This window comes from Thalassophryne amazonica, chromosome 3 (assembly GCF_902500255.1).
Source record: "Thalassophryne amazonica chromosome 3, fThaAma1.1, whole genome shotgun sequence".
Taxonomy (NCBI): domain Eukaryota; kingdom Metazoa; phylum Chordata; class Actinopteri; order Batrachoidiformes; family Batrachoididae; genus Thalassophryne; species Thalassophryne amazonica.
This window is the reverse complement of record NC_047105.1, coordinates 55,717,106-55,742,716: the sequence shown is the minus strand read 5'-3', so window position 1 is coordinate 55,742,716 and position 25,611 is coordinate 55,717,106. Positions and strand designations below refer to the sequence as shown.

The following is a 25,611-nucleotide window of genomic DNA, read 5'->3' as shown; positions in this document are numbered from 1 at the left end:
ACCTGTCTCCTCTCTGACAGACACTCCCACAGACACCTGTCTCCTCTCTGACAGACACGCCCACAGACACCTGCCTGCTCTCTGACAGACACGCCCACAGACACCTGCCTGCTCTCTGACAGACACGCCCACAGACACCTGTCTCCTCTCTGACAGACACGCCCATAGAAGGTCGTGCCTTTGAGACACACCCACAGTACTCTTGCCCCAAAGATCTTATGCAGTTCTTATTTTGCTGTCAATCAGGATATCACTGCTTTAAGTTAATAGGAAAAAATGTTTAGAAAAAATATAAACAATTTCCTATTTAAATCACTCAAAAAAATATCATGTAATATTTAAGCTGTATGCATTTTGATTACATTTAAGTTTTCTATCCATTTGGATTCAAGTTTTAAGAAAAGCAAACTAATACACTTAATATGATGCATAATTTAACAAACCGTTTCTCATCCATTTGAATTTATTGACGATTAATGTGTAAAACAGACACCTTGAGTTTAATTGTACTTTTCCATAACTGTCATTCATTTTTCACACATGTACCTCACATTAAGTTAATCTATTTATGTTAAAATCTTGTAACCCAAAAGGAGGAAAATTTTCATATGCAATTAAAATACACATAGAGCTTAAAAAAACAGACCTATAGTAAAGAATAATTCGGAGAAAAACTGAGATGTTCAATAAACGCATCCACACACTGCTAACCCCAGAAGGTGTGATAAAAACTGATTGTTATGGTCAATGTGGGAAAAAATAAACCAAAAGAATTCCCAAATCATCAGATGGCTGTGATCAAAGAGGTCAACAGATGTGATATCATCAAAACCGAGTCCATACTGAGTTACATGTTTATTTGCCAGGCATAGTCTTTGGGCAGGCCGTGATGAGTGGCCCGGCATAGATACACCTCGTCCTTCATGGGCCTGAAGGCCACATTCTTCATCAGATGAAAGTACCAGCCCTCCCTGAAGGACAGGTCGGTCTGCACGGCGTTGGGGATTTCCTCGCCGTCCTCAGCAGCTGGATCTGGATGTTCGGTGGGTGGAACCCGGACACATAACACATCAGGATGTTGGCCTGCCCAAACTTTCCGGGGTAACGGCTGTACACCTGAACCTTAGCTGGGGCTATTTTGGACTCTGTTGAGCACCAAAGTGCGACGACCACAGCTGTTACAACAATAAACTTCATGATTTTATTTTTTTTACAATGTAATGTACAAAACTTTCGTTGGGAGATAAGCACATTTGAACATTTCACAACAGTGTCCAGTAACATACATATAAAAGGTAGAAAACAAAAGGTAAAAATACATAGGAAAGTATTTACAAGGTATTTCTTTCGCATAAGCCATTTACATTCATTGCAAGTTCATAATAATTAACTTCTTCTTCTTCTTTGTCTTTCGGCTGTTCCCGTTAGGGGTCGCCACAGCAGATCAATCGTTTCCATCTCACCCTGTCCTCTGTATCTTCCTCTGTCACACCAACCACCTGCATGTCCTCTCTCAGCACATCCATGAACCTCCTCTTTGGTCTCCCTCTTCTCCTCCTGCCTGGTGGCTCCATCCTCAGCATCCTTTTCCCTATATACCCTGGGTCCCTCCTCTGCACATGTCCAAACCATCTCAATCTCGCCTCTCTGACTTTGTCTCCAAACCATCGCACCTGAGCTGTCCCTCTGATATGTTCATTCCTAATCTTGTCCATTCTTGTCACTCCCAAAGAGAATCTCAACATCTTCAGCTCTGCCACCTCCAGCTCTACCTCCTGTCTTTTTGTTAGTGCCACTGTCTCTAAACCATACAACATAGCTGGTCTCACTACTGTTTTGTAAACTTTCCCCTTCACCCTTGCTGATATTCTTCGGTCACAAATCACTCCTGCCACCTTTCTCCACCCACTGCACCCTGCCTGCACTCTCTTCTTCACCTCTCTACCACACTCTCCATTACTTTGAACAGTTGACCCCAAATATTTAAACTCATCTACTTTCACCACTTCTACTCCTTGTAACTGCACTATTCCACTGTGCTCCCTCTCATTCACACACATGTACTCAGTCTTGCTTCTACTGACTTTCATTCCCCTTCTCTCCAAAGCATATCTCCACCTCTCCAGACTAGACTCAACTTGCTCTCTACTCTCACTACAGATCACAATGTCATCTGCAAACATCATAGTCCATGGGGACTCCTGTCTGATCTCATCCGTCAACCTGTCCATCACCACTGCAAACAAGAAAGGACTCAGAGCTGATCCTTGGTGTAATCCCACTTCCACCTTGAATGAGTCTGTCATTCCGACTGCGTATCTCACCGCTGTCACACTATTCTTGTACATGTCCTGCACTACCCTAACATACTTCTCTGCCACTCCAGACTTCCTCATACAATACCACAACTCTTCTCTTGGCACCCTATCATAAGCTTTTTCTAAGTCCACAAACACACAATGTAACTCTTTCTGTCCTTCTCTGTACTTTTCCAACAGTATTCTCAGAGCAAACATTGCATCTGTAGTGCTCACAGATCTTCACCTGTTTTCTAAGCCTAGCTTCTACTACTCTTTCCCATAACTTCATGCTGTGGCTGATCAGCTTTATGCCTCTGTAGTTACTGCAGCTCTGCACATCACCCTTGTTCTTGAAAACAGGAACCAGCACACTTCGTCTCCACTCCTCAGGCATGCTCTCACTTTCCAAGATTTTATTAAACAATCTGGTTAGAAACTCTACTGCCATCTCTCCTAGACATTTCCATGCCTCCACTGGAATGTCATCTGGACCGACTGCCTTTCCACTCTTCATCCTCTTCATAGCAGCCCTCACTTCTTCCTCGTTAATCTCTTGTACTTCCTGATTTACTCTCACCACATCATCCAGCCTTTTCTCTTGCTCATTTTCTTTATTCATCAACTCCTCAAAATATTCCCTCCACCTTCTCAGCACATACTCCTCACTTGTCAGCACATTACCATGTGCATCTTTTACCACCCTAACCTGCTGCACATCCTTTCCAGCTCTGTCCCTTTGTCTGGCCAATCGGTACAAGTCCTTTTCTCCTTCCTTACTATTCAACTTCTTGTACAGCTCGCAATATGCCTTTTCCTTTGCTTTTGCCACTTCTCTTTTCACCTTACGCCGCATCTCCTTGTACTCCTGTCTACTTTGTTCATCTCTCCGACTATCCCAAAACTTTTTCGCCAACCTTTTTCTCCTTAAGCTTTCCTGGAACTCTTCATTCCACCACCAAGTCTCCTTGTCTTCCTTCCACTGTCCAGATGTCATACCCAGTACTGTCCTAGCTGTCTCCCTCACCACATCTGCAGTACTTTTCCAGTTGTCCAAAATTGCTTCCCCTCCAACCAGTGCTTCTCTCACCTGCTCGCTAAATTTCACACAACAGTCTTCCTCCTTCAGCTTCCACCATCTGATCCTTTGTTGAGCTCTCACTCTCTTCTTCTTCTTTACCTCTAAAGTCATCCTACAAACAACCATCCTGTGCTGTCTAGTGACACTCTCTCCTGCTACTATCTTACAGTCTGTGATTTCTTTTAGCTTGCATCTCCTATAAAGAATGTAGTCCACCTGTGTGCACCTTCCTCCACTCTTATATGTTACCCTGTGCTCCTCCCTTTTCTTAAAGTAGGTATTCACCACAGCCATTTCCATCCTTTTCGCAAAATCAACTACCATCTGTCCTTCCCCATTCCTATCCTTGATACCATATCTACCCATTACTTCCTCATCACCTCTGTTCCCTTCACCAACATGCCTATTGAAGTCTGCTCCTATCACCACTCTTTCATGCTTGGGCACACTCTCCACCACCTCATCTAACACACTCCAGAACTCTTCTTTCTCCTTCATCTCACAACCTACCTGTGGGGCATATGCACTGATGATATTCATCATCACCCCTTCAATTTCCAACTTCACACTCATCACCCTGTCAGACACTCGCTTAACCTCCAACACACTTTTAACATACTCTTCCTTTAAAATGACCCCAACACCATTTCTCTTCCTGTCCTCACCATGGTACAACAACTTGTACCCACCGCCGATGATCCTGCTCTTACTTCCCTTCCACTTGGTCTCTTGCACACACAATATGTCTACCTTTCTCCTCTCCATCATATCAGCCAGCTCTCTCCCTTTACCAGTCATACTACCAACATTCAAAGTCCCTACTCTCATTTCCACCCTTCTAGTTTTCTTCTTCTCCCGCTGTTCGTGGCAACGTTTTCCTCCTCTTCTTCGTCAAAGCATATAGGTGGAGACATTTTTCACAAAGCATTTGTGTCTTTACTTGAGTCTTTTAAAAGTGACAAGGAAGCAAAATATGACTGTATTTCAATTTAAACAGCAGAAGGGATGGTTTTCTACTTTGCCATTTACTTTTATGTATGTGGTATTTACCCATAATTATAACAATATTACAGAATCTCGTTATCTAATTTGGCATTTTGTCTATACCATAAAGAATTTGTTCCAAATTTAGTTGCGGTATTTTGTCTATTTTGATTTCCATCCACCTCTTAACGTCATTCCAAAAAGATTTTGTTTCAGAACAGGAGAAAAACAGATGTTCAGTTGTTTCCTCCTCCTGAGAGCAAAAGCCACACGGCTCCACCTTGAAATAAACTTCATGATGACGACAGTAACGCGCAGAAACGAAACAGAGCTCTTTAATAAAAATAAATAAATAAATAAATAAAAATCCACAGAGCTCTTTAATAAAAATCAATCAATAAATAAATAAAAATCCGCAGAGCTCTTTAATAAAAAAAAATAATAATTTTTAATAAAAAATCCACAGAGCTCTTTAAGCACAGTGGTATATTTCCTAATGTACTCAGATGTGCTCTTTGGTTTCTATAATGTATGTAATTCTAATAAGAAAGAATTTTATCTCATAAATTTCTTAATTATATTTGCTAAATTTCATATTCATAAATGTAAATTTTCAGGGGAAAAAAGCCCCTGTTCAAACTCTACTTGCTTGAATTACAACATTACAAAGTCTAATTCAATCATCAAACCCTAAAGCTGTGAAGACTTGATATTCTAAATTATTTTAAGTGCTGATAGGTTATCTGTTTTATATTTATTTATTTTATGTTTTTCTTTATTCGGTGACCCCTGGCATACCTTTGTACTTTGTGTAATTGTTAAACTTAAAACAAACAACAACAAAAAAAAAACAGCGGTATATTTCCTGAGTGGGCGTTGCCTCAGTGTGACCCGCCCTCTGGGGGGTTGGACCTTGAACCTTAACCTTGACCGTCAAGTACTTCCAGAATTCTCTTTCACGATGGCTGCTGCTGCTGGAAAAGTGAAACGGTTTTATGACCTGACAGCGAAGCTGCTGTCCGGAGAAACGTTGAATTTCTCAGCTCTGAAGGGGAAAGTTGTTCTCATCGAAAATGTGGCGTCACTCTGAGGAACAACCACCAGGGACTACACTCAGATGAACGAGCTCCACTCGCGCTACTCCGCTCAGGGACTCGTTATTCTGGGTGTGCCCTGCAACCAGTTCGGATATCAGGTATAGTACTGCTGCCAGGGGCAGAATATTTGATTTGATTGGTGGATGAGTATAAACTATTTCTGTCATGCTTGGTCACTTAGTGTTTACTGTAACATGGAGTCAAGTCGACCTTGGGGAGCTAGTTGTCTTGACAACAGGTCTGTCTTCACTACAATGACTGATAAAACATTCTTGCCACTTTTTGTCCCACACATGGACGAGTCACGTTCAGCTCGTCGGATCCATTCAGATATCGTCAGTGTTCGTGCAAGACGTCAGACTTGGGAAGTTGGACGACAATCAAACAGAACACTGACAGTACGGGAACTAGGCAAACGATGAGGAACCGTGAAGACAGAAAGAAAAATGGAATACGGACGAATTGAGGTTGCCCTCAGGATTCATTCACGTTTTTCAGTAGTTTGAAAATTCTGACGAAGCGTCAGCTACAGGAACGAAGCTGGACGAAGATTAAACAGTGTCTCTGAAAGTCAACAAAAGTCCAGATTTCTTGTTTCATTATGCCTTCGGTGTCCTTCATTAGTGCCGTGTGACCAGGGCTTTAGTCATTTAAAAAATATTATCATTCTATCCACTTCTTGATCTACTCACCTTTGACAATGAGAAATCATTTTGTCCACAAATTGCTAAAAAAGGAAATACCAATACAGTCCCTGTGGAACACCAAATGAATTCAAACCATGTTTTTCAAAACCTTGACATTGCATAGTGTAGTTACAAATGCGTTATTGCATTTGGTGATTTCTTAACAACATACGAGGGCTGTCAATAAAGTTATGGTCCTTTTTATTTTTTTCAAAAACTATATGGATTTCATTCATATGTTTTTACGTCAGACATGCTTGAACCCTCGTGCGCATGCGTGAGTTTTTCCACGCCTGTCGGTGACGTCATTCGCCTGTGAGCACTCCTTGTGGGAGGAGTCGTCCAGCCCCTCGTCGGAATTCCTTTGTCTGAGAAGTTGCTGAGAGACTGGCGCGTTGTTTGATCAAAGTTTTTTCTAAACCTGTGAGACACATCGAAGTGGACACGGTTCGAAAAATTAAGCTGGTTTTCAGTGAAAATTTTAACGGCTGATGAGAGATTTTGAGGTGATTCTGTCGCTTTAAGGACTTTTCACGGTGCGAGACGTCGCGCTGCGCTCTCAGGCGGCGTCGTCAGCCTGTTCAAGCTGAAAACCTCCACATTTCAGGCTCTATTGATCCAGGACGTCGTGAGAGAACAGAGAAGTTTCAGAAGAAGTCGGTTTCAGCATTTTATCCGGATATTCCACTGTTAAAGGAGATTTTTTTAATGAAAGACGTGCGGACGGGTCCGCGCGTCGGGACGCAGCCGCCGCGACGCTCCGCCACAGGAAAAACACCTCTGTTGAAAGCCTTAAGGACAAGTTGGAACATGTCCTGCCTGTTAAACAATTTCTCATATACTCACTCCACTGAAAGCCATCAAAAGCCGCCTGGATTTTACAAATGGTTATCAACACGGAGGTGTTTTTCCTGTGCCGCCGCACCGCGTCGGCTGCGTCCCGACGCGCGGACCCGTCCGCACGTCTTTCATTAAAAAAATCTCCTTTAACAGTGGAATATCCGGATAAAATGCTGAAACCGACTTCTTCTGAAACTTCTCTGTTCTCTCACGACGTCCTGGATCAATAGAGCCTGAAATGTGGAGGTTTTCAGCTTGAACAGGCTGATGACGCCACCTGAGAGCGCTGCGCGACGTCTCACACCGTGAAAAGTCCTTAAAGCGACAGAATCACCTCAAAATCTCTCATCAGCTGTTAAAATTTTCACTGAAAACCAGCTTAATTTTTCGAACCGTGTCCACTTCGATGTGTCTCACAGGTTTAGAAAAAATTCTGATCAAACAACGCGCCAGTCTCTCAGCAACTTCTCAGACAAAGGAATTCCGACGAGGGGCTGGACGACTCCTCCCACAAGGAGTGCTCACAGGCGAATGACGTCACCGACAGGCGTGGAAAAACTCACGCATGCGCACGAGGGTTCAAGCATGTCTGACGTAAAAACATATGAATGAAATCCATATAGTTTTTGAAAAAAATAAAAAGGACCGTAACTTTATTGACAGCCCTCGTATATGATAATATTACATTTCTAAGGGTACTATTTTCCCACTAGTGCGGTACTGTAAATGTCAACTGTGGCTTTGTGCAATTCTGGGAGTCACTTCCGAGACGGTCCAGGTCCCATTCAGGAATAGGTTCACAAAACATGGGGAACAGATATATATTTGTCTTTTGGATGACCTGGTTGCCCATAACAAATCTGGTACAGATCTGGGTTAGGATTTGGACTGGATACCTTTCCTAATGCAGCTCCAGTTCTACATGGAGAAACCTGCTCACAGCTCCTGATGTTCCCAGTTTAGTACTAATCTGTACCTATACTCTGCTTCTCTTCTGAGATCTGATGGAATCAGGTGTGCTCAGACCCGTATAGCTGTGGTCAGTATAGGGTCTGTGTTTTTGGAGTACACCAAGTTATTTCTTCAGATGTTGGCATATCACTAAGGTGTCAACCAGTGCAAAGTAGGTTCCTAGCACTGTTTCTTATCTACTTTGAACATGTGTTTTTTTTTCTAACTCCCATAATGTAGGTACATGACAAAAAAAAAAAAATTAAAGCTAAAGGAATTGTAACATAAATGGTGGTTGCAAAAGAGCTTGTAGAGACCTTCAAATGGTGTTTAAATATTTATTCTTTGTCAGATATGAAGAAAGTTATGAGCATTTGAAGGTGGGAAGATCTTGGTAATTTACGTCTGTGTGCTTTAAGGGACAAACACCAGAAAGCCGTGACCGGTGTCTCATTGTTTACGTTTCAAAATGATGGTACTCTGTCAAACCTAATTATTATCTCATCATAGTTTCCAAGCTAAAAAAAAAAAAGCGTCAGTTTTGCCATGTCCGCCATCTTGCCGACTCAACATCGTTTTTGCGGATCATAAAAATATGCATGTGAATGCTTCGATCACCGCCAAACTTCGCAGAAAGGTATGTAGTTACATGAATGAAATGTTCTATATGATTTGAAAACAGATCTTACTCGCCTTCAAGGTGAATTTCTTCAACTTTTTCGATGCAATTTTTCAATCACGGAATTTCCTAACTTCTACTCGTCAGGAATGCCGTTCGAAAATAAGGTTGCAGGGGGATTTCAACTACATTATCAAATAGGGGGATTCCCAATTGTCAAAAAATAAACACATTCCACGAAATGCAAACTCAGCACTACTACCTCGAAAGTCTCTCAGACCATGTACAGCTGATACATCCACAGCAGTGGATGCCATATTTAGGTCATACGCGCGTACCTACATAATGGCTGCCCTGTGTACTCATTCATTCCTTCCTAAACAAATTTTTCTAAACAAGGTTTCTCACAAACCAAGCAATCATAAAATGTGAGTCCGGCATTCAGACCCATGTTTTAATATGACGGGGGTGTTTATGCGTGTGGGAGCATCTTTCTCCCAACAACTGTGCGTATGTTTCGCAAAAGGGCACCAAGAGGCTGATATGGCATCTGTGACACATATAACAGTACTCTAAAACGAAGTGTAGCAGGCTTAAATTATACGTGAGCATGGTATACAATCTACATGCATAGACATGGACTCATGGGACTGAGAGTGTGAAATGCCAAACATACGAGGGCTGTCAATAAAGTAACAGTCCTTTTTATTTTTTTCAAAAACTATATGGATTTCATTCATATGTTTTTACGTCAGACATGCTTGAACCCTCGTGCGCATGCGTGAGTTTTTCCACGCCTGTCGGTGACGTCATTCGCCTGTGAGCACTCCTTGTGGGAGGAGTCGTCCAGCCCCTCGTCGGAATTCCTTTGTCTGAGAAGTTGCTGAGAGACTGGCGCGTTGTTTGATCAAAATTTTTTCTAAACCTGTGAGACACATCGAAGTGGACACGGTTCGAAAAATTAAGCTGGTTTTCAGTGAAAATTTTAACGGCTGATGAGAGATTTTGAGGTGATTCTGTCGCTTTAAGGACTTTGCACGGTGCGAGACGTCGCTCAGCGCTCTCAGCCGCCGTCGTCAGCCTGTTCAAGCTGAAAACCTCCACATTTCAGGCTCTATTGATCCAGGACGTCGTGAGAGAACAGAGAAGTTTCAGAAGAAGTCGGTTTCAGCATTTTATCCGGATATTCCACTGTTAAAGGAGATTTTTTTAATGAAAGACGTGCGGGCGGGTCCGTGCGGGCGGGTCCGTGCGTCGGGACGCAGCCGACGCGGTGCGGCGGCACAGGAAAAACACCTCCGTGTTGATAACCATTTGTAAAATCCAGGCGGCTTTTGATGGCTTTCAGTGGAGTGAGTATATGAGAAATTGTTTAACAGGCAGGACATGTTCCAACTTGTCCTTAAGGCTTTCAACAGAAGTGTTTTTCCTGTGGCGGAGCGTCGCGGCGGCTGTGTCCCGACGCGCGGACCCGTCCGCACGTCTTTCATTAAAAAAATCTCCTTTAACAGTGGAATATCCGGATAAAATGCTGAAACCGACTTCTTCTGAAACTTCTCTGTTCTCTCACGACGTCCTGGATCAATAGAACCTGAAATGTGGAGGTTTTCAGCTTGAACAGGCTGACGACGGCGGCTGAGAGCGCTGAGCGACGTCTCGCACCGTGGGAAGTCCTTAAAGCGACAGAATCACCTCAAAATCTTTCATCAGCCGTTAAAATTTTCACTGAAAACCAGCTTAATTTTTTCGAACCGTGTCCACTTCGATGTGTCTCACAGGTTTAGAAAAAATTTTGATCAAACAAAGCGCCAGTCTCTCAGCAACTTCTCAGACAGGAATTCCGACGAGGGGCTGGACGACTCCTCCCACAAGGAGTGCTCACAGGCGAATGACGTCACCGACAGGCGTGGAAAAACTCACGCATGCGCACGAGGGTTCAAGCATGTCTGATGTAAAAACATATGAATGAAATCCATATAGTTCTTGAAAAAAATAAAAAGGACCGTTACTTTATTGACTGCCCTCGTATTATCTCTAAAAGGTAGAATAAAACACATTTGGTAAAAACATGACCTCTTTAATGGTGCCATGCTGTGTGGAATCACACACATTCTGGTTTGTCATTTGTCATCCTGCTGTAATAGTACAATCATTGGCATCTAAATCTCAGATATATCTAGGTGTTACCTTGAATCAGCTTCATGTGATGCTGTTATGACCTATAATATAGTTAATAGTTTATCGTGTGTTTGCGTTTTTTTTTTTATTATTATTATTATTATTCATTTATTTTTACAACAGGAGAACTGCAAGAACGAAGAAATCCTAAATTCCCTCAAGTATGTCCGTCCAGGAGGTGGCTTTGAACCAAAGTTCCAGCTTTTTGAAAAGGTGAACGTGAATGGAAATAATGTCCATCCCTTATTTGAGTATTTGAAGGAAAAGCTCCCATTCCCCAGTGATGATTCCATGGCTCTTATGAATGATCCAAAGTACATCATTTGGAATCCTGTCAGGAGGAATGACATCTCATGGAATTTTGAGAAGTTCCTTGTCAGTCATGATGGCGAACCCTACAAGCGCTACAGCAGAAACTTCCCCACCATTGATATTGAGCCAGATATAAAAGAGATGCTCAAGAAGATCAAGTAAAGCTTTCTCCATTAAAATAAATCAGTAGTCACACATTTATCTTTGGTATTTGATTCTGTTTTTCCACCCTTTGTGGCATTTTCTGTGCGGTACATTATGGTTTCTCAGCCTATTTACTTCATGAAGACATTCCTTGAAACCATTTTTTGTGTGGGAGTGACTGATATTATTGTAAAAGCCTGATTCCACCACAGTGTATAGCATATCTCAAAAATGCTTTAGAGGCTTTATATATATATATATATATATATATATATATATATATATATATATATATATATATATATATATATAAACACTCTTTTATGTATAATTGATACATATGGCAAAACTAATTAAATAAACTCAGTTGATTGAAGCTGCATACAAAGATGGTTTCTGGAGTCATTCTTTAATGTAATATTTTGCATTATGTGTGGCCAGTGGTTTCTGAACATGTTTTCAGTTGCATCTATTTTTAGTTTAGTGCTAGTTATAATGATGTAAAAAAGGTGCTGATTTAAAAACCAAAGGTCAGTTTAAACTGTTGATTAGACCTCAAATAAAACATTTAATCCCACAACTTACTCATAGGTTCAGCCAGCCAATGTAGCATAAATAAATTGTAGTTATTTAACGATGCTTTACATTATTTTGAGAATGCTTTCATGTTGGTCATCTTGATTATGGATGTAAGATTCTAATATTATATATAATTGCATATTAAAACCGTGAACCTCCAAATGTTGGTAAGATTGCAATGGCCTTGACACACTGGAGGGCAGGGAAGACTCCAGGGATCTGCACATTGGAGCCACGTTCTGTCCGATAGGATGGGCCCCTCGTCGACAATCTGCTCATAATGCCTCAGTGGACAGCAGTGCCGCCAAATGGACTGGAGGCTAAGGTTAGTGGTTAACTGTAAAACTGGTTGTCTTCAAACTTTGGGTTACATTGAGTGAGGTAGACACTCACCTTTTCAACAATGACACTGTGTGGTTTTGTGTTTTTAGTTTGCCCACACAGTAACAGGATGCAGTTGGTGAGTCTGTGACAGTGTTTGTGTTCAGTCACACGGCACTAAACAAAGTGCCAATTAAATTTCTTCTGAATGACAAGATCTACCCCAAAATATTTAAAAATACAGTACAGTCTGAATTTACAAACTGGTATGAGTTAATCATCTTTTCTTTTAACAATAAATCAACTGGATATTTCCAAGCACTTGTTTTGAATCAATGACTTGCTGATTTGCCATTACTTAGCACAGCTTGTAATGTTTTGACACAGACTCTGGAACAATGAAACAGATCAAGCAGTGTTTTGAGTTCGTGTCAACTAATTTGTAGACCTCACAAAAAGTTTTGGCACTATCCCCAGCCACACGTTCTATCTAGTGCTTCACCCTGTTGTATATTTTGTATAGAATTTACCCTACAGTGGGCATATTTTACGCTGCAGTTGTTGGTGGAACATTCAACATGAGCACACAGTGTGTCCAATGATCAGTATTCAGACAAACTGCATGAGTTGTATCCACACCTGTTTGTATTTTAAACAATGCATCCACTAACTGCAAGTTGATAATTCACTAGCGAAGGCAGGCACTTCTACAAATATACAGCAGGTGGCAGTACATCTAGGGGATATTACATAGACAAAACAAAGTTACTCTTTCCAACAATCTGATGCATCAAAGTTACTAGATGCAATAGGTTTGTTCTTTCATTTAATGACATGAGATGTAAGATGTTTGCTTTTTATTATTATGGCTGTTTCCTCAAGTTGGTCTCACTCACTCATTTATGTATTTGCTGCCCATTTCCTACACTCTTTCCAATGCAGGAAACTGAATATATATATATATATATATATAGGTCAACAGCAGCTGCTAGTAAATTAACTATACTGTCAGTAACTGTGTGTGACAGGTGGAAGGGTGCGTTAGTCATGGATAAAGTGGTTCCATTTCGTACAGAATTGATCAAATATGAAGGCCACACGGAGTCATATATTTAAATTTCGCTTAATCACAAATAATATGGGTGTTGCACTATTATATTAAAAGTACGTATACAATTCCAATGGTGAGAGTGTAATGCCAATGTTGGCTATCAATTCCTATAATGCGTGAGCTTTACAATAAATGTATATTGTATGTATTTCCCCAAACTATGACTTTATGTGCGGAGCACGTTTCCTTCCTGGTTGAAGACAAAGCTAGTTAGCCTGGACGCTAGCAGCTGTAGTCACTCCATCATCATGGCTGGTCAGGAAGATCCAGTGCAGCGAGAAATTCATCAAGACTGGGCCAACCGAGAGTATATAGAAGTGATAACGAGCAGCATAAAAAAAATCGCAGATTTTTTGAACTCATTTGGTAAGAACTGACTTTGAACGGTCCACATAGAACAGTAGTCGTTAACTAGGTTAGCTAGTTGGCTACTGACTGATGCTGCTATAGCTAGCGTTAGCATACATTTCCGACGGCCACTCCCAGTTAGCGAGCTTTAATTTAATTCTTTTGTATTGTATTGCCGTGTTATTGACTACGATAAACAGCATATCTTACATGGAGTTATATGTTATGAGAATAAGTCTCGACATTCAATAATGGACATTTGATTTGCTAAATGCTTCGTTCTTTGATTTGTCAAAATACACGATATAACAGTATTATACGAGGATGGCACGAAAAAGCACAGACCTATTTTCATCGTGGTCCCCAACCTTTGTCATGTAAAAAAAAAAAACACCTTTTTCTATTTGGTGACAGTATTTTTGTCAGACACGTGAATAAGGACGAAGTGATGACAGCTTGGATGGAGAGGAGAAAAAGGTGGTTTGTCCACTTGATGTATCAAGAAGGCAAATTTTTAGGAGAGATGACAGTGGACTTTTTAACCAGGTTGGTCAGTAAAACTTTGGAAAGTGAGTAGAAGTGTGCTGGCACCACAGAGCTGTACTTATATACCGCTCTATGGCTGACACCTACTTTTAAGCATAAGGGTGATGTGCAGAACTGTGACAACTATGGAGGCGTAAAGTTGATCAGTCAGCATGAAGTTATGGGAAAGAAGTGGAAGCTAGGATGACGAGAGAGGTCAAGATCTGCGATCAGCAATATGGTTTCATGCCAGTAAAGCGCACTATGAATGCCATGTTTGCTCTGAGTGCTGATGAAGTCTTAAATGTTGTATTATGTTGTCAGTTGTAGATGTATTGTAGATGTCATGACAGAGATGTATGTGAGGGTGGTGCAAGATATTTATAAGGACAGTGACAGCAGTGAGATCTGCAGTATTAATGAGTGGTTTAAGGTGGAGGTGGGATTCCACCAAGCATCAGTTCTGAGCCCTTTTTTGATTGCAGTGGTGATGGACAGGTTGAGGGATGAGATCAAGCAAAAGTCTCCATAGAAATGTTTGCAGATAAAGTTGTGACCTGCAATGAATAGGGAGCAGGTTCAGATGAGCTTGGAGAGGTGGAGAAGTGTCTGGTCAACCCGCTCCACTGCCGACCCGCGCTGGCCAACGCTCCGGTTTTCTGGACGACCGGAGCGAGTCATCCTAGATATTGGAGCAAGTCGTCCTGGGAAGGGGAGCGAGTTTCCTCTGAAGCCGCTGCTAGTTACCTGGAAAGGTTGAAAACGACTAGAAATAAGTTAAAATTCACTCTGTAATCATCTGAAATGTTTCTTAAATGGTGTCGAGCGACAAAAACGATAGCAAACGGGAGAAAGGACAAAGTTATCGCAAAATGTACAACAGCTGAGAAGGTTTTTGAAACAGCTGCTAACGAAAAATAATCTGAGCACCAAGAAGAAATTAGTGCATTAGCAAAATTTGCCGTTTTCTTATATATACACAAACGTTAACGAATTATATAAAAACGTCATCTGCAGCACGCAATGCCATGTTCACTCAATCATGTCGGTTAGTAAGTGTCATTCCTGCTACATTTATATCATTAAATAAGTGATTTTTTTCAACTGAGAAGGAGAGCGGGTCGTCTTGAGACAGTGGAGCGGGTCGTCCTAGAAAGTGGAGCGGGTCGGTCAGCGCGGGTCGGCAGTGGAGCAGGCCGTCTAGAAATCGGTGGAGATGCACTCTGGAGAGAAGGGGAATGAAAGTCAGTACATTTGTGAAGGAGGAGGAGGACAGTGGAATGTTGCGTTTGCAAGGAATGGAGGTGGCTAAAGTAGATGATTTTAAACACTTGGGGCCTATTAAAAGTAATGCAGCATGTGGTAGAGAGGTGAAGAAGAAAGTGCAGGCAGGGTGGAGTGGATGGAAAGAGTGCAAGGAATGATTTTTGAAAGAAAGGTATTTGCAATGAAAGGGTAAATTTTGGAGACCAGCTGTGTTTATATGAATTGGACACTGTGGTGCAAACAAAGGGAGGCAGGGCTGGAGCTGGTGAATGCCACTTCCAGATATAATATGCAAATAATTAATGAAACATGATCAACACAATGTTACTTTTAAGCCATAGGATAGTTCATCCACAAGAAATCAATTTTAAAGCTAAAGAGTTGTAACCCAAGACTTTTTTGTAGCCATTAATGTCCTGTCCTTGATAATAAATTCTGGGAGTTATTCATTATTTTGCAGCATCTTTGATTTCTTTTTATCATTGTTAAAAGTATGTCCAGTACATATTCATACAAACATGGATTCATTTTATGAAAAATTTAGCAATAATGAATTATTGTTCTCACTAGTAGGTGTGTATTTACAGACTTAACATTATAACTTGTCATAGAATTATGACCAGTGAAATTAATTTGTAGATACGTAATTATGAATAGTAAGTCCCTTTGGCTGCTCCCTTGTTTTCACTCGGGGTCGCCACAGCAGATCCACGTTGGATCTGCTCGTTGATTTGGCTCACGTTTTGCACCAGATGCACTTCCTGATGCAACTCCACATTACATGGAGAAATGGGCAGCGGTGGGATTTGAACCGTCAATCTTCCCCACTGAAAACAAGCACACTAACTGCTTGGCCACCACCCCTAGATCTGCAGTTATGTTTAATCAAACAAAAAAAATGTAAGTGTTAAAATAATTTGCAGTTTATGAGGAGGATTTACAGTTAATACTACATGCAGAATGTTAAATTTAGGCTCAGTGTTATTATCGCTGAACAAGAACTCATACAGTAAAGTGCAATTAGCATCTGATCTGAAAGCATAAGTGGACAAAACAGTGCATAAGGTAAACGTGATTGAATTCAAAAACATACACTCAACAAAAATATAAATGCAACACTTTTGGTTTTGCTCCCATTTTGTATGAGATGAACTCAAAGATCTAAAACTTTTTCCACATACACAATATCACCATTTCCCTCAAATATTGTCCACAAACCAGTCTAAATCTGTGATAGTGAGCACTTCTCCTTTGCTGAGATAATCCATCCCACCTCACAGGTGTGCCATATCAAGATGCTGATTAGATACCATGATTAGTGCACAGGTGTGCCTTAGACTGCCCACAATAAAAGGCCACTCTGAAAGGTGCAGTTTTATCACACAGCACAATGCCACAGATGTCGCAAGATTTGAGGGAGCGTGCAATTGGCATGCTGACAGCAGGAATGTCAACCAGAGCTGTTGCTCGTGTATTGAATGTTCATTTCTCTACCATAAGCCGTCTCCAAAGGCGTTTCAGAGAATTTGGCAGTACATCCAACCAGCCTCACAACCGCAGACCATGTGTAACCACACCAGCCCAGGACCTCCACATCCAGCATGTTCACCTCCAAGATCGTCTGAGACCAGCCACTCGGACAGCTGCTGAAACAATCGGTTTGCATGACCAAAGAATTTCTGCACAAACTGTCAGAAACCGTCTCAGGGAAGCTCATCTGCATGCTCATCGGGGTCTCGACCTGACTCCAGTTCATCGTCGTAACCGACTTGAGTGGGCAAATGCTCACATTCGCTGGCGTTTGGCACGTTGGAGAGGTGTTCTCTTCACGGATGATGCGAAGGAGATGTGTTGCACTGCATGAGGCAAATGGTGGTCACACCAGATACTGACTGGTATCCCCCCCCCAATAAAACAAAACTGCACCTTTCAGAGTGGCCTTTTATTGTGGGCAGTCTAAGGCACACCTGTGCACTAATCATGGTGTCTAATCAGCATCTTGATATGGCACACCTGTGAGGTGGGATGGGTTATCTCAGCAAAGGAGAAGTGCTCACTATCACAGATTTAGACTGGTTTGTGAACAATATTTGAGGGAAATGGTGATATTGTGTATGTGGAAAAAGTTTTAGATCTTTGAGTTCATCTCATACAAAATGGGAGCAAAACCAAAAGTATTGCGTTTATATTTTTGTTGAGTGTATTTAAATTGTAAAGATATATTAAATATTTATTTATGTGTTACTCTCAGATATGTCCTGTCGGTCCCGTTTGGCCACCCTCAATGAGAAGCTCACAGCGCTGGAGAGGAGGATTGAATACATTGAGGCAAGAGTAAGTATGCTGCCAACTAGTAATTGAAGTCTTTGGCTGTGTTTGAATTATAAGCAAAATGGTGACGCTTTCACAGATCTGATCTTTTTGTGAGATGTCTGTTTATATACCACATAATATATATATTTTTTTTTTAACATTATATTTTGATCTCAAACTCCTAGGTCCACCCACCTAACTCAACAGGGTATTGCATCTTGTAAGTTCTTCTCCTCTAGGAGCTGTAGGGGTCCAACCCCCCCCCCCCCCCCCCCCCGTCAGTAACAACCAAGTAGTAAACTTTGGTGGTTGAAAATGAGGCATATCTGAAATAAGAAAAGGTTCTAATTCCTTGACTGGCCGCTTGCGGCTCTAGAAAAGAGCACGTTCCCTTTGAATCAAATGTTAAAATGTCCAACTTTAGAGCAGACAGAAACATGTTTACAGCCTGGTACAAAAAGCTGTGTCGGTCTCTATACCTAGTTTCCCCCTTCATGAGAACTGTATGGGGTGCAGATTTATATAACTGTTTAGTTTAAGGGATTTTAAGCCATAAAGTTATGCATAATTAGGGGTGTGGCCACTTTAAGTGACAGCTTGTGTGTTGTCACTGAGGCAAAAGCTCAGACTCAAGAGCTCCGGTTGCTAGGCCGCTAGCTGTCGCTGCTAGCTGTTTGGAAGACTTTGTCTTGTCTTTTTTCACAATTTGCATATCCACAGTGTAGATTATGTCCATGTTTTTTTGTTTTGTTTGTTTTATGTTAGCAATGTAAATGTAGAAGAGCAACGTGGCTAATATGCGGTAAGTTTTCAGAGCAGAAGGTTCTCAATCCAAGACCACACCTGCCCATTCTCCATGTAATGTGGAATTGCATCCAGAAGAGCGTCCGGTGTAAAACTTGTGCCAAATCAACATGCAGATCCACCTCTCTGTGCTGAGAAAGGGACAAACTGAAGGAGCTTACTTTAACGATGTAAATGGAGTCTTAATTATATTGTACATGTCACTGTTTTAAGCAGTTGAGGTTATTATAGATGTAGTCCAGTCAAAATGGGCATAAAGTTCTGGGAAAAATAGTAAAAAGCTGAAAATTGGTGTCCGCTCTCCCCTCAGTAGCCTTGATGACATACAGAAAGTCCCCGTGTGTCCTCATTGAGCTTTCACCGTTGTGACGTCATGAAGTCATAGCTTATACTTACGTGAAAAATAGTGTCATCCTGATAAATAGGTTTTTGTTTTTTTTCCTTCCCCCTGTCTGCATATATAGTAATGGTAAATGCCACACTGGCAGAACTATTTATGTACATTAATACACATATATGCAATTTATTCTTGCAAGACAGAAGGTATGTAGTGCGTGAGTAAACGTGGTGTGTGTGTGTGTGTGTGTGTGTGTGTGTGTGTGTGTGTGTGTGTGTGTGTGTGTGTGTGTGTGTGTGTGTGTGTGTGTGTGTGTGTGTGTGTGTGTGTGTGTGTGTGTGTGTGTGTGTGTGTGTGTGTGTGTGTGAGAGACCCCCATCTGCCCTTCCCAATCAGTCTACACCATCTTACTCAAAGCCAACCGACAACTTCTATCAGGAAGGGCCGACCACCAAAACAACACAAAGACAGAGAAGAACGAAAGACAAGTGGTGAAGACAATGACTGTGCAGTGAGACACTGAGGAGACGGGGCCCCAAGCATAACGGCATACCAGGACAAACAATCACACATGAACAAGTAGTGACAGCAACAGTCTGTTGTCTAATTAGTGAGCATCCATACCCTAATCTACAACCCCTGGCAAAAATTATGGAATCACCGGCCTCGGAGGATGTTCAGGAAAAAAAAATTGTGGCAGTCAGTAACGGTTACTTTTTTAGACCAAGCAGAGGGAAAAAAATATGGAATCACTCAATTCTGAGGAAAAAATTATGGACTCATGAAAAACAAAAGAACGCTCCAACACATCACTAGTATTTTGTTGCACCACCTCTGGCTTTTATAACAGCTTGCAGTCTCTGAGGCATGGACTTAATGAGTGACAAACAGTACTCTTCATCAATCTGGCTCCAACTTTCTCTGATTGCTGTTGCCAGATCAGCTTTGCAGGTTGGAGCCTTGTCATGGACCATTTTCTTCCCCAAACATCCTTTAGGCAGTCATCTTTATAAATCTCATTGGAACGGCACCAAACAAAAGTTCCAGCATCATCACCTTGCCCAATGCAGATTCAAGATTCATCACTGAATATGACTTTCATCCAGTCATCCACAGTCCACGATTGCTTTTCCTTAGCCCATTGTAACCTTGTTTTTTTCTGTTTAGGTGTTAATGATGGCTTTTGTTTAGCTTTTCTCTATGTAAATCCCATTTCCTTTAGGTGGTTTCTTACAGTTTGGTCACAGACATTGACTCCAGTTTCCTCCCATTCGTTCCTCATTTGTTTTGTTGTGCATTTTCGATTTTTGAGACATATTGCTTTAAGTTTTCTGTCTTTACACTTTGATGTCTTCCTGGGTCTACCAGTATGTTTGCCTTTAACAATCTTCCCATGTTGTTTGTATTTGGTCCAGAGTTTAGACACAGCTGACTGTGAACAACCAACATATCTTGCAACATTGCGTGATGGTTTACCCTCTTTTAAGAGTTTGATAATCCTCTCCTTTGTTTCTGTTGACATCTCTCGTGTTGGAGCCATGATTCATGTCAGTCCACTTGGTGCAACAGCTCTCCAAGGTGTGATCACTCCTTTTTAGATGCAGACTAACGAGCAGATCTGATTTGATACAGGTGTTAGTTTTGGGGATGAAAATTTACAGGGTGATTCCATAATTTATTCCTCAGAATTGAGTGAGTCCATATTTTCTTCCCTCTGCTTGGTCTAAAAAAGTAACCGTTACTGACTGCCACAATTTTTTTTCCTGATTTCTTATAGTGTTTCTTAAAGCCAGAAAGTTGCCATTTGAAATGACTTTAGTTTTGTGTCATGTCTGTGATCTGCTTTTTTTCTACAAAATTAAACAACTGAATGAACATCCTCCGAGGCCGGTGATTCCATAATTTTTGCCAGGGCTTGTAGGACACCAGATTCTTGATCCCCTTGAGAGCACCCAAAACTGAATTGTGGTGATGGCCACAAACACACAACCATCCACACGCAGAGACACAGATCACAGCTAAATATCCGATCACTACTGTGGCTGGTGTGTTGGGCCAAGACAAAAGTACAGAACTTTACCATATGACATGGACCACTCCAGCACGTCAGAAGCCATATGGCCGACCACAAGTAATGACGGAAATGGGTCCAGGATGCAGGACCCTAGGAGAAACCAATAGAAGAAGGGCGCAGGGGCCAGGAAGGGCAGCCCCAGTGCCACCAGGGCAGCCTGAAAAACCACCTGGGGAACAGCGCGGCTGCACAGGAACACCCCCCCACCCCACCCTCCCCGGCATTGGCCCACAAAAGGGGGGGCCCCAGAACCATACCACCCGGACCACGGCCCCCAACAGGAGGAACAAGCGGTGACCAGGGGAGGGGGTGGCAAAGGAGCCATTGCAATCGAACACAAAGCACAGGCAGGGGCCACCGAGCCAAATGAGGGTGTGGTCCAGCCCCCAGACAAGAGGTGAGACCCAATCCCCTGGGCCAGGAAGCACATGAGGCTCCCCCAACACCCAAGACTTCCCCAGCACAGCCAGCAGGACACCCCCCCCTTCCAGGCTCCAAACATCCCCAGCCACCCGGGGCCAACCCCACATGCCACACTCACCCTACCTACCAACCCCACCATAGTTGTTATAATTAATCTCCCCTGCTGTGTGTGACTCCCTAGAGAAAGTGTTGCATTAAAAGAAGGCAGGTGGCAGACTGCCGTGGGAGGCCATGGCACATCGCTGCACCACAGTCTGCCCTGCAAACCCACCATCGCCTAGTGACCCTGACTCTAAATTAGTGAATGTGTTGACTAAATGTGTAGAAATGAAGTGTGTGCATTAAAATGGTAGTGCAGGAGTGGCAGATGGAGATCGCTGTGGGAGGCTGCAGTGCACAGCTGCACCACAGACTGCCCTGCAAACCCATCCCCAACACCCGACCGCAAATCTATATGAACCCTATAATGTGCTGCTTAAAACCCGATATGATGTGTGTGTATGTACTGAGCTGGTGAAGTGCATTAAAAGGGTGTGACATGTGAGGCCTGATAAATAATTTAGTATACAAAGGTATATGTTTGATTACTTTTTTATTAAACAGCCATACAGTACTCTGGAACATTGACGTAAATGTAAATAAACAGAAGAGCATGAGATCATAATGTCATGGCCTCATTTATGACAGCATGATATGATGTCATCATGTTGAATTACATCATAGTCAGTAATTACAGGGATTTTCAGTATGTTGATTAGGATGGTTAAAGGGTTGCATCCAGCCATTTTCAGCTTTCTACTCATTTTTTCCAACCTTGGCCAACAGTGACCTAATATTACTGGACTAATGAGCTCGTCCTCTGTAGATACGGTTAGCATTGATCAGTACACAGTGCGTGCTGATTTAAATTTCTTAAACCTGACTGGTTCAGGTGTCAGGATGACATGAGCAGCAGTAACCTGAGATCAAAACAGATGTTAATTTCAACCGACTGGACACCATCACTGTGTAATGGCAAAAAAAAAAAGTGGATTTTTGTTACTTTTCAGATCTAATTATTTCAAGGGTTTGACATTTGACACTGCATTTAACAGAAAATGGAAATTTGAAATGTATTTCGTATCGTGAAGGTTTATAATGGCACAAAAATGAAGCATTTTTCATTTTACAAATGTCTGATAAGCACATTCTAATTTCATCATGAGTCACAGCAAAAAGATTGCAACCAAAACAATCTATAAATTGTGTACACAGCAGTAATCTGAATGTTGCCTTTTCTTTGTGAGTATTGTAAATTTAAGTAATGTTTGTTTGTGTGTCATTACAGGTGACAAAAGGAGAGACTTTGACCTAGAGGCCTTCAACGGAAATGTGTAGCATGACGAATCCACCTATCTGTCCTCCATCTGAAAGGAATGAAAGAAGAGTGATGGAATACACCTCATTTTGGGGCACCGTGTCGCTTATTCTTGTGTTATATGGCTGAGATTTGTGTTATTTTATCTTGTGTATATATCTTAAAAATAGCAAAACATGAAGGTATTATTCGTCTGTCTTGGGTATCACTGATTCAAAGGTAATAAATGATAAATCAGAATAACTTCCATATGTTTTAAAACAATATATATATGTCAACTTAAATTATGGATCTGATTCCAGCTCAATTTGTTGATCTTCCGTGTTGTCATTAATGGAATGGGATATGAAAGAAAGGGGAACATTCCTGTGTGCCATACTGAAAAAGTAAGTAATTGTATGCTCTTTAAGGAGTTGCTGTACAGTGAACTGTTTAGTGATGTTTTGGGATATAAATATTGTAATAAACCATAAACAAGGACTTTTTGTGTCTAACAGTATCTCATTTAAAAAAAAATGGTTTTAAAAAAGGTTTATTTAAAAACATTTTCCTTTTAAGTGGTGTTTTGGTTTGCTTTTTATGTGGTGGAGGTGGTTTCCACCTATATACCTTCCTGCCATCAGGCTTTATAATGTAGCCACATCAGCCAGGGGCAGCAGACGAGGGGCTATAAATGCGTAAACATAATCTCAGGTGCCTTGACTCCTGTAACTTGTTACACTTCTTTATATACTGTTTTTGTACTACTTATTTATTAACTTGTCTCAGTGCTGTTTTTATTCATTAACTTATTTTTTAACTTGTGTAACTTATATGTATGAATGAGAGCGACGGATGCCACGCAATTTCCCTCGGGATGAATTAAGTATTTCCGCTATCTTTTCCCATGAAGGTTTGTTGTTCTCTGGATGTGCCTTTTTTAAATCCAACTGTCAAGAGAGAGTTGTTGCCCCATGTGGAGGAGTTTAAATATTTCAGGGTCTTGTTCATGAGTTGGGGTAAGTAGGAGAGTGAGATCAATAAATGGATTGGGGTGATGTCTGATGTTTTACGGACACCCTACCAGACCATTGTGGTGAAGCAGAAGCTGAGCCAGAAGGCGAGATTCGGTCAGGACAATAGGTCAGGACATGAACGCAGATCGTTCATGTCCTGACCTGTTGTCATGAGCTTTGGGTAATGTCTGAAGAATAAGGCCTTGAATACAAGCAGCAGAAACTAGATTCATCTGTCGAGTATGGGGGTATTACACTCATGGACAGGGTGAGAAGCTCAACTATCCGAGGGACTCGGAATAGAGTCGCTCCCTCCATATTGAAAGGAGCTAGTTGAGGTGGTTCGGGCATCTCGTGAGGATCAACCCCGGTTGACTCCCTAGAGGTCTACCAGGCACGGCCAACTGGTGGCCCTGGGAAAGACCCAAGATGCTGGAGGGATTATATTTCCCAGATGTCTTGGGATCCCCTGGGAGGAGATACAGGATAGGGAACTGTGGGAAGAGTTGCTGTCTGCTGCAATCAGGACCGGGATAAGTGTCAGAAAATGAAATAATGTAAACAAACATGTTACTGGTTTAATTCTTAATGAGGTTGTCAAACATTAAACCTCTAAATTTGACATAGAATTTGCTACTTTTAAATAAAACAATATAGTTAATAAAGATATAAAACCTTTGGGTTTTGAAATATTGGACTATATGTAAATCATATGTACGTAAATATGAATTCAAAGAACATGGTGCACAGTGAATTATAATAAGTATAAAAGAGAAGAGGGGGGATGAACATAAAGAGGATGTTAAGGCTTTGGAAATATTTACAGTCCAAACAGCTTTTATTGGTGCTTTAGTTCATTAAGTGTTTCAAAGTAACGTTTGACTTTATACATCCCATAAGTAACCAGCTGTGTGACACAAGATGGCGGAAGCAAAGGGTGAGAAAGGGTGTCTTTTGCCCTCAATTCGGACCTGCAGGTAATCAACGCGCGACGACAGCCGTTTGAACTGTGGGTGTGTTACATGCAGTTACATTTAACAACCAAAACAGTTTTTGGTTTGTTATTAGGGCGACTTTGGATAATTCCTGCTCAGTTTGATATTTGGTTTGCACAGGTTTTCTTCCTCAAAGAAACACGAGGTGGCCTAGTTCCTGGCTTCTAAACCATATATGTGTTTAGGGTTTAGGGTGTTAGGGAATGCCAAAATATGAAGGGACACATAAAATTAGCCTCTTTTTTCTTTTTTCAAAATTACCCATAACAAAAGCAAAGTTATGATAATATGACCAGCATTTACAAATGTATTTTATTTGCCCCCTTTCACTTATTTATTGTCAGACATAGCATAGGGCACCGGTCTGTCGCAGGGCCCCATACAGTCAAACAGACCCATTCACACTCACATTTAACCTCTGTGTTGCTCCATTCAGGGCACGAACTCACAGTCGCCCGGACAGGAGGCAGGCACTCTAACCACAAGGCTGACCCCATATAGGCCCTATAGCGTCTGTCGCTGGAGCATCTTTTGGCAGTGAGGAGTGAGGTTTTTTCCTGACTACATATGCACAGCACTCTGACTTGCCTCCATCACACATCTACTGTCAGTTTTAAAGAACATGCAAACTTCACACAGAAAAGCCTGGATAGTAAGCAATCCCACAACCTTCTTGATCCCACAACCTTCTTGCTGTGAGGCAGTAGTGCTAACCACTAATCCACTGTGCCACCCTCTTGTTTCATTTTTGGATAATTCCTGCTCAGTTTTGATGTTTGGTTTGCACAGGTTTTCTTCCTCAAAGAAACACGAGGTGGCCTAGTTCCTGGCTTCTAAACCATTTCAGTTAGTACAGTGAAAATTGAACGTGGGTTCATGTGAAAACAAATCTATTGCTTTTGATGATACATCTTCTGAAGATGAGTCTGCTCTCTGGTACAGATCCTCTGATTTCATCAGTGTCCGCATAGAAT

At 41.6% G+C, this 25,611-nt stretch overlaps 3 protein-coding genes across 3 annotated transcripts; 2 read left to right on the top strand and 1 right to left on the bottom strand.

Moving 5' to 3' along the window:
- Positions 1-337: 337 nt before the first annotated feature.
- Positions 338-1,197, bottom strand: LOC117506767 (beta-2-microglobulin-like). The gene is given in 2 exon segments (XM_034166361.1): positions 338-1,020; positions 1,023-1,197. Coding segments are annotated over 2 exon segments (348 nt in total). The 3' UTR covers positions 338-847.
- A 4,080-nt stretch (positions 1,198-5,277) lies between these two features.
- On the top strand, positions 5,278-11,276 carry gpx1a (glutathione peroxidase 1a). The gene is made up of 2 exons (XM_034166358.1): positions 5,278-5,557; positions 10,857-11,276. Exons 1-2 carry the CDS (start codon positions 5,324-5,326, stop codon positions 11,205-11,207), a joined length of 585 nt encoding a protein of 194 aa, XP_034022249.1. The 5' UTR covers positions 5,278-5,323; the 3' UTR covers positions 11,208-11,276.
- Positions 11,277-13,398: 2,122 nt separating this feature from the next.
- brk1 (BRICK1 subunit of SCAR/WAVE actin nucleating complex) lies at positions 13,399-23,127 on the top strand. The gene is made up of 3 exons (XM_034166360.1): positions 13,399-13,566; positions 17,591-17,673; positions 22,618-23,127. The coding sequence occupies exons 1-3, from the start codon at positions 13,449-13,451 to the stop codon at positions 22,642-22,644; spliced, it is 228 nt and encodes a 75-aa protein (XP_034022251.1). The 5' UTR covers positions 13,399-13,448; the 3' UTR covers positions 22,645-23,127.
- Positions 23,128-25,611: the final 2,484 nt, after the last annotated feature.